The 14,430-nt window shown below is 39.0% G+C and overlaps 1 protein-coding gene across 1 annotated transcript; it reads left to right on the top strand.

Moving 5' to 3' along the window:
• The first annotated feature begins 7,362 nt into the window (after positions 1-7,362).
• zic6 (zic family member 6) lies at positions 7,363-12,119 on the top strand. Its single transcript, XM_014212240.1, has 2 exons — positions 7,363-8,565; positions 10,820-12,119. The coding sequence occupies exons 1-2, from the start codon at positions 7,605-7,607 to the stop codon at positions 11,455-11,457; spliced, it is 1,599 nt and encodes a 532-aa protein (XP_014067715.1). The 5' UTR covers positions 7,363-7,604; the 3' UTR covers positions 11,458-12,119.
• The last annotated feature ends 2,311 nt before the right edge of the window (positions 12,120-14,430 follow it).

The following is a 14,430-nucleotide window of genomic DNA, read 5'->3' as shown; positions in this document are numbered from 1 at the left end:
TTGTTCGTAACGGACTTGCCTAGTTAAATGAAGGTTAAAAAATATCCAATGGGACTGTAATAAAGGTGCTTACATGTTCATGCACTCATATTTATAACAACTTACATTAAGGTAAACGCAGAGTCCGTTTTTGTATTCTGTCTGTAGTTTCTTATAGTTAGAGAGGCAAAGTTCTTAGAAACTTGTGGGCAAGTTCGTTATTTATCATCCCAACTGGGACAGATAATATCATTTGACCACTATTTATCCATGTTATAGACACAAATACCCCTTCTGCTGCTCAGAGGCAGCCAAGGTCATAAAGGTCATGTATGGAGGAGGAATACAGTACAATTCTGCCAGATCTCTCCCTGTATTAGCCATCATGTGGGATGCAGTGCTTTGGCTGTTTTCTGCCATTTTCTTGGACTAATTTTTCAGATTGCGGAGTTTGGAAGAAAACTATCTTGAAGATACAGAGATACACCTTTCCCTCAAATATATACATTTGTGTATCAATCAGTCATTGCCTTTCAGGGTTCATGACCTGGCTTTCAAGGTTCATAACCTGTCCACTGCTAATTACATGTTCTACTCAGATGTTAAAGGTCCAATCCAACCATTTTCATCTCAATATCAAATCATTTCTGGGTGACAATTAAGTACCTTACTGTGATTTTTTTTACAATAGCTTCTTAGCAAAGAGTAATTACTCAAGCAAGAATTTTGCTACGACTGTCTGGGAGAGGGGAGGGGAAAACTGAAAACTAGCTGTTATTAGCAGAGAGGTTTGCAACTCTCTTTCTTATTGGTCTATTAACTAATTTACCACCTGGTGATGTCACCAGGCATGCCAAAACTCTATCCCACCAAAATAGGTAGAAATTTCAAGCACTTATTTTTAAACAGCTCTTACACTAAAGGGGCAATTTCACAGTATTATTCCAACCTCATAGTGTGGAAAAATATATAAAACACAGAAAAATCACACTTTTAACTGCACTGGGCCTTTAATGTAGGAAAGACACATTTCCAACATGATAGTCCATGACAGCGTACACTTTGGTGTTTGTGGTCAGTTCGGTGGGTTGGACCAAGTGAATCTACTACAAGTTCAAGACTTGCACCATTGACCCTTTTTAATCACGTTTGTGATATAGCTTATCAACATGGCTAATTAACTCCTCGCTGCGATTTATTGGAACATCTGTCTGCAAATGGCCTCACCCCAAACCTCTTAATTCATCTACATTTAATATAGTCATGACAAAAGTGCAGTGCCAGTGAATAGTCTTAGACACACATGGACACACAAACACACGGATACACACGGATATACACACACACACACACACACACACACACGATACACCCACACATATAAACACACGGTTACACACACACACACACACACACACACACACACACACACACACACACACACACACACACACACACACACACACACACACACACACACACACACACACACACACACAAACAGCCGGTGACACACACACACACAGTTACACACACGGTTACACACACGGATTCACACACGGATACACATACACGGATACACTATCATTTTATACAGAGAGTCAAAATAGTCTAAATCACAAAAATTATGATCTATGAACAGATATCCCTAATTGTCTTTTCCATTTGTTTATTTTCCACCTTGGCTGGTTTTATGGGTGCATCTATGAAGTACATGAAGCTGCCCATGACTCCTGTGCATTTTTCTCTATTACAGTGTAATAAAAGGCCTGAGCAGAGTAGTTTTTCACTTATTTGGGTATGATTCCTGTTGATTATCGTATAGGACTAGGTAATAACAGGTCATGAACAATGTGCACAGCCATGCAATTTGTAGAGGGCCCTTTGTAACATGGCGATGGGTGCCATTTTAAACAGCATTCGATCATCGCGGACACATTGAGAAAGCTAAATAGAGGTAAGTCTAGGTAAAATCCATGCCCGTGGAATAGGTTATTGCCCTGACATTCAACTACTGTCATAATATTGACCTCATAATATATCATTCTATGTGAAAAAACATTTACAGCATTTTTGTGTTCTTTGAAGCCGAGTGCATCTTGATTCTGCTGTGGCTATAGGCTACAACTCAGGCCTCATAAGCGACTGTTGATATCAGTTTCTGCTATTCTATGGCTGTGTATTTTGAATGTGAAGTGTGAAATTTGATTGTGATCGTCTTACACATATCATGTAATGAATGCAATCAATACTCTCAGTGATAGCCCTGACCCTTGTCTAGTGTGTTGGTAGTCACAATTTAGCTGTAAACTGTAGGCCTAAGTCTTGAGTTAGCAATCAAAACTAACTTTAGTTATATCAACTTTAAATGTAGAGTTATCCTAACTAACACCAAATTGACTTTGACTAATACAATTAAGTAATGTCAACTTTACAGTTTGTCAGTATAACCTACCATTTATAGTTTAATTCATTTAGGTTTTATTAGCGATAACTAGCCTACATCTAACTTGCTATCCAGTTAAGTAGACTACATATACATTGACTAAACAACACTAACCCTAGCAATCATATAATAGAGATTTCAGTAGGGAACATTATGCTCCCATCTGGCTCTTGCTCATGTGTGAGCTTTTTCGCCAGTTTCAAAACTGGCAGTGCACTCAGTAATATCAACCAACCAACAGAACACTTTAACTACAATGACATTCTCAGTAACAGTTACAGAAACGTTGTACTTGTTACTTTTTACATGTGGTTGTTTATCTACCTTCACTGAATGCACTAACTGAAGTTGCTCTGGGTAAAAGTGTCTGGTAAATGACCAAAATGTTTATGTAAAAATGTATGGTTGCAAAGCATGGTGGGTACCTTTCTAATGAGCTCTGCCCCTCCAAAATTTGTTGAAGTCATCTTACAGTTTTTTACAATCCCTTTGGCACTAATTTCAGAACTTGTAACACAGGCTGTCCAATGTTCAAAATATTGCATTGTGCCTTCATATCTTTAAAGAAACCTTGCACTTGCAGAATCATTGGTTCAAATAACTAATTTATCATGAAATACCATAGAAACATTCATTTAGATCACCCACACACAAGATACCGATAGTTTCACTGTGTAGTTGTTCGTACAATCATTAAATATTGTAGTACAAAATATGTGATACATGTTTCATTATGGTACTACACGTAAATTCATCACTGTAAAAGGACTAGTAGAGAGAATACTACAGACACAGTGGAATCATTGAACAAAATTTGAAATTTATTGATGAAATACAATAAAATCACATAAGTTTCTTTGAATCAAAGCAAAAATAATTAGCTACAAAAAAAACAAAAAAACTACAGTAAAACATCAACTGCAGTGTTCCTCACCTGGCTTACTGTAAAAAGCAAAACAAAGGCTTGATTACTGTACTTCTATATTTCCCTCAACCCTGTCTTGTCGATTTGGCCACAGGTTCTCATCCACATCACAATGGATGTTTTCATTAGCCAAACATCTTGGGAAGAATCTTCGGGCATGGCGAATCCAGGCCTGACACTGGTCTGCCGTGATGTCATGGCATGAGTCATCCATGGCCTGGAGAATGGTGGCTTGTTCGTGAGGGCGCCTATCATATACCTTCCACCTCCATGTGGAGAAAAATTCCTCAATCGGGTTTTAGGAAAGGAGAGTATGGGGGTAAGTACAGGGTGGTAAATTGTGGATGGGCCTGAAACCATGCTTGCACCATTTGAGCATGGTGGAACCTGACATTATCCCACACAATGACATAGGTCACGCCATCAGCTCTACAGACCTGATTTAGCTCATCAAGGAAGGTTACATTCAAACAGCGAATCAGGTGGCGGCTGCCTGCAACTGAATATATGGAATATATAGAGTAGAGAGCTTTAGTTGTTGTTCGACCTAACATTAGAACAGGCAAGATGAGTAATCTAAGCAACTTTGACCGTGGTATGATTGTTGATGCCACACATGGTGATTCCAGCATCTCAGAAACAGCTGCCTTCCTGGGATTTTTACGCACTACAGTCTCTAGAGTTTACAGAGAATGGTGCGATAAACAAAACACATTCAGTGAGCGGCAGTTCTGTGGGCAAAAACACCTTGTTAATGAGAGAGGTCAGAGGAGAATGTCCAGACTCATTCAAGCTAACAGAAAGGCCACAAATGCTCAAATAACAGCTGTTTAAAACAGTGGTGTGCAGAAGGGCATCTCTTAACGTACAACACCGTGAATAATTCAGGCTGTGTACCCAGTACTAGATAGGTGTACCTAATAAAGTGGCCGATGAGTGTACAGTAATGTCAAATCTGAAAACATGGTCTGGAAAAGTGGTACATGGGACCATAGAAACAGTGTCTGATAAAGAATGATGATGAAATATTACATCCATAGATAATGTAGTCCAATTGGTTAATGTTCCACGGTAACTGGTGTCAATGGATCTCGTTATCCTGAACCTTTCATGATCTAAACATGGAATATTGTTTGTCAGTTTACATAAAACTATGCATTAAGAGTAATGCAACAGTTACTTATCATTTTGAGCAGTTGTATCAATTTATAGTTAGATCATTGTAATGAAATGAATAGACAGTCATTTCAGATGTAATGTGTGAATTGTAATACTTTGATGTTAAGTTATGTCATTTTGAACAGCTGATTTTAGTTCAATGAACAAATGATCTTAGCTTTATGTGTATTGTATCCAAGCAATTGGAAAAAGTGTTAAGAGTTTTGAATAATGTGCATTTTGATCATTGGTTGTGAGTTTTGTGTCTAGAGTTTTGAAAAATGACATCAAGGTTCCGAAATTAGTGCCAAAGTGATTGTAAAAAACTGTAACTTGACATTTTTTGTCAACTCAACTGTTATGTTGCTTCAGTTGTTTTGACTTCATGGTTGTGAATTTCTAAATTGAGTAAGCACGTAGTTTTTTGCTAACTTAACTTGATTTAGTAAGTTTTGAAAAAAAAGTTAACAAATTTCGCTAATGTAGTTGACTTGGCTAGATAAAATGAATAATTATGACTGAAAGTCAATAATAGTTTTTACAATGTAGGCCTCCACATCTATTTCACTGAAATGTTAGAGGACACAACCTAAGGATGTCGGGTTGTTTCTGGGTATGTTGCATGTAGCTGTTATTAGGACTATAAGGAATTCATGCCATATGCAATGTCATTGTTCAACAAATCAATAAAAGGGGTGGCAGGTAGCCTAGGGGGTTAAGAGCTTTGGGCCAGTAACCCGAAAGTTCGCTGATTCCAATTCCTGAGCCGCATCTGTGAAAAATCTGTCAATGTGCCTTTAAGCAGTGCACCTAACCATAATTGCTCCTGTAAGTCGCTTTGGATAAGAGTTTATGATAAATGTCTCAAATGTAAATGTAAATAGACAACAGCTCTGAAAGATAGTGGGCCTCAATGAAAGGTGCATGCGGAGACAAATGGCAATGTGCATAATTGATCACAAAAGTGAGTTTTCACCAACTTTATTGATCTACTTTTTGTTTTACAATTTATTTCGAAAGGAGGATGGATATCCCCTAAAACCTTGAAACCCCGTTGTAGGCTATTTTATAGGCTATACTATGCTAGTGACTGAAACGTGATGTTTTCAGTATAGGCCAATGCATATGGCCGATGGAAATGCGCCAGGTTAATTAAAGACCGACCAACATGAGCAACCATTACAATAATTACAAAGTTTGGCCAATGCTGTTTGTCGACATTAAGGCACTTTATGTCAAGTGGGCCTCGCTCGTTTTGTCTGGGCCTAGTGACTTGTGACATCAGAACAATAAAGTTGAACCTGGACTGAAAGTTAGAGGACAACACAGTCTTGATAAATAATAGTTGACTAATTAAATCTACATTCGATGTGCACCTCTGCATCCAAATTAATCACAAGTGGCTTAAATTAAAATATAGGCCTTCTATAACCAAACGAAGACGCATGGACTATTCATTTGGGAACATAGTTTTTTGGGGGGGCCTTCATCATTTACAACTAAAACCCGCTAAATACAACTCTAATAATTTGGCAGAATAAGTTACTGTTTGAAATGTGTTTGCCAGACAGACGAGTTGTTGCATGGCCCGAGTTCCACTTTTCACTGCAGCCCTTGGAGATACAGTTTACTTTTCACAATAGTCATATTTTCGCTGTTCATTGTCTACAAGTGAAAGATTCTGCTGGTTGAACACCTATACAAATAATACATCACAGTTTCTCCCCATGATCATAGCCTACATGCATAAAACAGGACAGAGTGGATCCCATTAAAGGCGCTACGGTGGCCTATATGAATGACTGCAGTTACAGTGTGTCAGGGTATGAAGGTTGACTTTGCAAAACATGCTCGTTAAATCAGGTGATGTTGCATGACGTGAGAGAAAATCCAATCGGTTTAGAGTTGTCAGTGAAATTAAAAGTAGGCTGGCAAGAATATGGAAAAAATGAGCGGTTTATGGAACACGTTTATGGAAAGCCATTGGAAAATCAACGTAGCCTGTTCGAATATCAATAAATAAATGCTACGTTTTTTCCTTCCAAATGAGTTAGTAGAAATCCCATATGCAAATTGTCTACTTGTTTTGATTGGGTTATTGCCCTTTTGCCTTGAAGCCAGAACCTTGTACTCCACCATTTATCAAGATCATGCAACGGAGTGCATACAGATAGATGGCTTTATATTTTATAGTCTGGCTATCCGGACATATTATGGTCTATTGACTTGCAACAAAACTTTATCTTCTGTCATATCAACTTATTTTTTTATCAGCAATTCTGTAACTTGTTTTAAAGTTACTTACTTTTTTTTGGTTTAGCAAAATATAGTTGTTTTTAGTACGCCAAATGTATTGATATTGTGATTGTTTGAGGTCTTTTTAGGGTATAGGGCTACTCTCCTTTGTTTTCGTTTGCCCCCCGTCAGAAAAAAACCCCACAATCTTAACCTAGAATGTCATTTTGGAACCTATTCCTTCAAGTAAAATAAACATTGAAATGAAATGAAAAGCTCTGACGTTTGATACTTTAACATTGCATTTCAATATCTTAATTTTGTAGACTTCCACACAAAAATGTACAGTAAATAGACATTTACGAATAGGCGCTTATATTGTGTCGCTTACAGTCAAAGAGCCACCAATATCTGGCAGTGTATACCGCGGCACATTTCAAAGCATTTTCTCTGACATATTTGAAAACGGAGTCGTGCAGTGAACGCCTGCGTGTCCCTTTTAAAACAAACCCAGGGCCTGTCAATCATGCCACATTCCAACCAATCCCAAAGGCCCTTTTTTAAAAGCAGGTTTTCCTGCTGTGCTTTTATATTGCACCATGGCCTGTTTCGAAGCATTTTTACTACCACTGTTATTGCCACAAATCAAGAGGGCAAAGTGAACGGCATGGGACTCACACTAACTTTAACGAACTTGAGTCTGGTTCCTACTACTGGGAAGTTCACGGCCAAACATTTCACATGCAGATGATAAACAGCAAAGGAAATGGAAACAAGATTTCTGGAAACAAGATTTATATGTAAATCTTGAGCACAGAATTGGTTGATTTTGCAAACTCACAGACAAACTCACAGCAAAACATGACAAGCCTGTCGAGGTTTAGTGGCTGTCCTCTTTCTTGCGTCAACCCCGGGGAGAGCAATACTGAACCCAGCGTGGTGCTGCCACCTTTGGCAGGGGAGCACATGGGGCACCCCACTGGCAGTTCCTTAAAACTCTGCCCCTCGCACAATTTGCGAGACTACCCTGAGACGAGGTCCAGTGCATATGTTGACCATTCGGTTCCCCATTTTGGAGACTCTGGATACTCCAGCCACCGTTTAGAGCACAGCCCTAGGGGTAGTATCATTGGAGCCAATCTTTCTGGAACCGGAATGCCACCCGTCACTGATCAACTGGCATCAAGAAGTAACCAACATGGCGGGATTGGAAGGTATCGTGACCTGCCTAGCTATAGAGATAGCAGAAGCCATGCTTTTTTCACCGCATATCACGAGCAGGCCCATGGCTCCTCCGACGCGACCCGAGATCTCTCCGGTCAAGTGATGTTGGGTCTACCTGGGGACCTCCTCACCCGGACGCACCCTTACGGTCAGAGCATCAGCGGCCCCAGGGGAAACAGCCAACAACTCGTTTCTCAGTTCCTGGGTCTCTACAAACCGCTGAACATGGCAATTCAGCGTGGAGGAGGTGACGCTTTCCTCAGGTGCTCCAGACAGAACCTGAAGCACGAACTGGTGTGTAAGTGGACTGACAGCCAAGAGGGGTCTGGGAAGCAGTACTGCGCCAGAACTTTCGGGACTATGTATGAACTTGTCACCCATGTGACAGTGGAACATGTCGGAGGACCAGAGCACTCTGAATACGTGTGTTACTGGGAGAATTGTCCGAGGGACAGAAAGCCTTTCAAAGCCAAATACAAGCTGGTGAACCATGTCAGAGTCCACACAGGGGAAAAGCCATTTCCCTGCCCTTTCCACGGTTGTGAAAAAGTTTTTGCAAGATCAGAGAACCTCAAGATTCACAAGAGAACACACACAGGTATGTAACTATTAGTGTAAATAATAGCAATGATAATAATAATAATAATAATGGAAATGATTTAGCAGAAAAGTTGGCAGAAAAAAATCTAATCAACGATCAAATTTGCCAAAATCTTGTTAATTTTTGGGGGCTAAATTTACTCTATGAGAAATGGTTGATAACCTCATTTAAACCTCATTTTAAATGTTTGATGTTTATATTTTACTAAATGATATCCTTATATACACAAGTTAGATTGTGTAACAAAACTCAATCTTATCTCTGTATGTATAATGACATTTATTTAACATTTTATAGTGCACAAAAATATTAGCAAAAACAATTGTTTGAACAAAACTTTTGATTGTTTTGAATTGTAGTCACTGTCTGCCATGCCAGATTTTTGATAATTAAAATGTGCATATTCTGCTATTATTAGGATTTGTATTATATTATTATTGTTATTATTATTATTTTCAATAATCAGATTATTTGTTATTAATATCGTCATATTGCCGTCATTATTTATGATGTTCGTGGTGCTGTTGTTGTCTGTGTAGTTTCTATAATATGCTTATGACTTTATAGCCTGTCGTTATTGTTGTGGCGGTAGTTGTACAGGAGAGAAGCATGAGCGACTGCAAATAGTAGGACAGAAGACCTGTAGTATTACTGCTACAGACAAGTCGTTTTCAGGCCCATTTGTTTGAGTGCTTTGCCCATTCATTCACTTAAATAAATAAATAAATGCCGGGACACCGGAGAGTTGTGACGTAGCTTTTACTCTTCGCTCAGTTGCAGCCCCAGTAGGGAGGCCTCCTCTCTGCGCAGGCGCAGGAACAACGCCGGACGTGTAGTAGTAGAACACAGCAGCCAAGTAGGTTATGAGGTATAGACAACACAATGCCTTTGTAGTCTGATCTCTGCTAAATTTTACAGAGATCAACAGGATTTAAATGTTAAAGTGCAGTGGAAATTTAGCTCGTAGATAATTGAACACAGTTTATGTTGTCCTTTAAAAAATATATAAATGAGTCGAATGCTTCCTTAAAGAGAAATGTAGTGTGGACAAACATTTATTAATAATGATATCGTTGGTAGCCAGAGTTGTCTAAATCAACACAAAGAGAAAAACCTTCAGTGACAAACTTTTATGGTAAGAACCCTTAATTATTATACATGCCAATGCCACATTAAAGTAAACTTTGCATTGATGTTAAAATGTAGGCCTACGTGACAACATTTATATTGGATTGAGTGAATAGTATCGTTTTAATCGAATTAAACAGTAAATACAGATGCATGTACTGAAATATTAATGTTCGTCTGGAAAAAATATTATTTTAGAAATAAATGATGGTTTGTTGGGACTAATTGAGACGAGAAAACACCGTTTCAACATATTTTGCAATTTAGGCCTAATCCCAATTTCAAGAGTAGGCCTAACCACACTCATTTATCTGTAGGAATATGAGGTTTTGATCTTCTGCCTTGTTTACTGGATACAGGACAGAATTGTTCAAACATAGCTTTAGCATGCTAATAACAAGGGTCGGACTTGGGGAGGTCGACGGTTTGACAGTTCCCTTGATAGATTATGGGCCTGTTTTACTGCGGCCTTGGGGTAAATCATTGACGGTATGAATGGGGTTTCATGGGTATGGTAAACTTCTATGGGAATGATCTGTTCCACTTCTTGCCATGTTGATTATGTTCATGATCATCTTCGTCATATCTTCCATACAATTTTTGACGGAAGTGTCAGTTTAGAGTAGTTTTTGGGACATTTTCCGTGTAGGCCTATATTAAACTACAGTATTCATGGAATGTTCATTACGCTTTGTGCAATTCTACCCTTTATTCCGGGTTTAGGCCTAGAATCGAAGTTATGGTTTAGGGGTTATGTTAAAGTTAATATTAAGCCTAAGGTTAGTGTAAAGACAACACAACTGTCTTAACACGTGATCAAGTTTAATGTAGGCATTCACATTAATTGTTATTGCACATTACAGAGGAAAAATGTACCCAAAACTCAAATCGACATGACTATCTAATATTTTAAGAACGTTTTGGAATTAGGACTATAGGCCTACACACCACTTGGTCATAAACTCCCAGTTATCATCATTTCGATCATCACTTGTTTATGTGCAAATGTATAACAATATAAATAAATGTAAGTCTAGATGAGTTTACAAGCCAAACCTAGAGGTTTAGAACAAATCAGGCACCATATCGTAACACGCGGTCATTTCTCTCTTTGCACGTTTAGGTGAAAAACCTTTTAAATGTGAGTTCGAGGGCTGCAATCGGAGGTTTGCTAACAGCAGCGACAGAAAGAAGCATTCTCACGTGCACTCCAGTGATAAACCCTACATGTGCAAGGTCAGGGGGTGTGAGAAGTGTTACACCCACCCAAGTTCCCTCCGGAAGCACATGAAGCTCCACTGCAAGGTCTACAGCGCGAAAGGCAGCGATGGGCGCGATGGGGACGGGGAACACCTTGCAGAGGCCAGGTCACCCGAAGTAACAGATCAATCCGAAACCGCCTCGTCCACCACGGTGACACAACCTCAGCCCCCCACTTCCCAAGAGTCCTTATCCCCTGAGCTTCAAAACGAGTCCACTCTGAGGTCACGTTTCCATCACACATTCGACAACAGTTTGGACTACTCCTCACATAGGTCGCAGGGCCTCTTGGATCCATTGTTGATCCAGAGGAGCAGTTACAGACCTGAGCCCACCCAATACCCATGCAGCCAGGCAGGCCACAGTTTCGCCCAGAGCGCCAGGACATTTTCCACCGCCTCACCCTTTCAGAAAAGTATTGTCAACGGGTGGTATACGTGTCACAGTGGCGTGGACGCTTTCTCACCAAAGCAGTGTAATAACGACATATCATCCATTTGACTCAGTCATGTCACCTGAGTGACGTTGACCTACACAACTTGGGTCTATTTCTGTTATGACATCTGTTTTTCTTGGATTATATAGGCCTATTATTGCGTGTTTTTGTCGATGTTGTGAACTATACAAATGTGCCACGTCGAAGTTATTATGTGTCGTAGTTTTGAAAACGTGCTCAACTATATATACAGCGTTGCGAAATGCGTAATGGTAAGCTTTAACTGTTCTGTGACGCACAAACTATATAGTCCTATGTGTGGTGGGCATTGAGCTATGCCAGTTGTAAGAAACGGGCCTGTTGTAACACACGTGTAGGCTACAGGGAACACTCACCCCCCTTCTGTTGGACTATTAGAATAATAAATCATTAATACAAATGCTGCCTACAGTATATCTGCCTACAGGACAAGGAAACGAAATGGATTCAACGGGGATGTCTATGCGTCGATATATATAGGTCTATATGCATATATGAATGTAGCAAACGTGATATAAAAGGAACTATACTTGTGTTGTTGCTTGGAAGGCTATACCAGTATATATAAAGGACTGGGTCTTCGTGGAATGTAACTGTATTGTATTGTGGGAAAGCATAGAAACGTGCATTACTTATGTCGTGTTTAATGTAAGGCAGAACTTGGAAATAAAATATTATTGAAAACCTATTATTTCTCGTCAAGTTTAATTTTGAGGCCAAATAACAAGTGAACCAATTATGACATCCTATGATTTGTATCATAATTTAATATCATATCATTATAGTCATTATAACACTAATTTACTAAATATCATGATTAACATCAGATGAAAGGAAGGTGCATTAGGCCTAAAAAGCTTTCAGCTGCTTTGCTCTGTTCCAAGAAGAGTGGAGTGTAGAATATAGTGTATGAAGCATGATCCGCCTGTCCGCCTACACCCTCCCTCCTCAGCATACACTACAATTCGTTCTTTGTATATTGATATTTTATGAATTTTTGTGTAATTTTTTTCTTCTTCCCGGCATCAGTTGAGAACACAATCGACGGTATTCTCGATAAGAATTTACATGTTTAATTACAATTCTACTGTACATACTGTAACATGAATTATGCATTAAATATTTCATTTAAGTATATTCTCTTTGATCAGGCTCTGTGATTAAGCCCAATGCATTGTCAAAGAAAATGTGCTATAGTACAACAGTGACTCCTCACAGACTCAACGCGCTTTGTTCATTTCAGTGTTACTATATCCGTGCATTGGTTCATTTTACTTGAAATGTAATTAGCATTTCATACATAGGTTTCTTGGAATTGAATGAGCATTTCATGCAATACATTGAATTCTGTATAAGCCTGCACTGAATTCTGAACATCTTGGTTCACCTAAAATAGCCGACCGCGAGGTGGCCGACGTGTTATCCACGTGCCCATATACTCTCAATTTCATTTGTAAAATGTTATTAGGAGTGCACACTTATTAAGGCATGAATCAAGATTCAAACCAAATCTTTGCGCTCTTGACAGTTGACGGGTTTCATTTGATATGGAGCAGCTTACCGAAATCAAGCGGAAATCGAGGTCAAATGTTTTAACAAATGTCGGTTTCTGTGCTATTTAGGGCAAACAAACAGTGGTATTGATGACAAGTTGGGTGCTGTCTTGGCCCATGATGACGCACAGTGATGGCGCAGGGGAAAGCCATTATTGATTGCAGTGTAGGCAGTTGATCTCCTAGAAATCATAGCGGCACCTGGTCTACATTAGGGCGTGCGTATTTGCCACAGTCATAGATGTGCGATTGTCTGGCCCATTTCTCAATTCCATTTATTCAATTCCATGCATGCAAGAGCACACTATCCAAAGTACCCATTTTCAAGGTTGTGGGCCTCGGTGAAGGTTGCTTTCTTGGTGATTAACTACATTTTACTAATACTTCCTTATATTTCCTAACTGACCTATCATGCTGTCAGGTTGAGTCTAGCAAATATCTTCCTTACATTTTATTATTTAATGCTATTGGCTATCTGTGTCAAACTTTGAAATGTGAGATTATTAGACCAGTTTGCTGATGTTTTGAAATGTTATATTTTTTGTGATTTGTACAGCAAAAGTAATGGCCCTGCTCGAAAGCCCTGTTTATTTACAGGACCTTTGGAACTAAAGTGAAATTTAATCAAATGTGTGCTGCAGGAGAATAGCACAGGGAAAATACATGTTCATAACATTACCTTCTACTATTTGCAATTGACTTATAAAACAACGTTTATTGTACTATATGCTTCTGCCCCATGGTTTTCATCACTGTAAGCAGTTGATATCCAATTGTAAGCGGACTGCACAGACCTAAACCGTTGTTTCATTGTGGGTGTTTGCTATGCATTTTTGTCTGAATTCCAGTCTTGGAGAAAGCCATTCAGATGTTTGATCCAACTCATATCACAGTGTACTTGCGTCTGTGATAAATCCGTTTGTGAACAATGATTTCTTTGATATTATTAAAGTAAAACATAGGTCATAGCACAGATATTACAGTAACATAGACAGATCCTTGTACAGATATATTACAGTAACCCAGACAGATCCTAGTACAGATATGACAGTGACAGATATATTACAGTAACATAGACAGATCCTAGTACAGATATGACAGTGACAGATATATTACAGTAACCCAGACAGATCCTAGTACAGATATGACAGTGACAGATATATTACAGTAACATAGACAGATCCTAGTACAGATATGACAGTGACAGATATATTACAGTAACCCAGACAGATCCTAGTACAGATATGACAGTGACCGATATATTACAGTAACCCAGACAGATCCTAGTACAGATATGACAGTGACAGATATATTACAGTAACCCAGACAGATCCTAGTACAGATATGACAGTGACAGATATATTACAGTAACCCAGACAGATCCTAGTACAGATATGACAGTGACAGATATTTTACAGTAACCCAGACAGATCCTAGTACAGATAT

This window comes from Salmo salar, chromosome ssa09 (genome assembly GCF_905237065.1).
Source record: "Salmo salar chromosome ssa09, Ssal_v3.1, whole genome shotgun sequence".
Lineage (NCBI taxonomy): Eukaryota > Metazoa > Chordata > Actinopteri > Salmoniformes > Salmonidae > Salmo > Salmo salar.
This window is presented reverse-complemented; position numbering and strand designations above follow the sequence as displayed.

Bases quoted from the DNA above. Each gene is read 5' to 3' on its own strand.
- zic6 (XM_014212240.1), top strand. From the start codon at position 7,605: ATGACAAGCCTGTCGAGGTTTAGTGGCTGTCCTCTTTCTTGCGTCAAC. The intron at 8,566-10,819 runs GTATGTAACTAT...TTGCACGTTTAG, and splicing joins TCACAAGAGAACACACACAG to GTGAAAAACCTTTTAAATGT.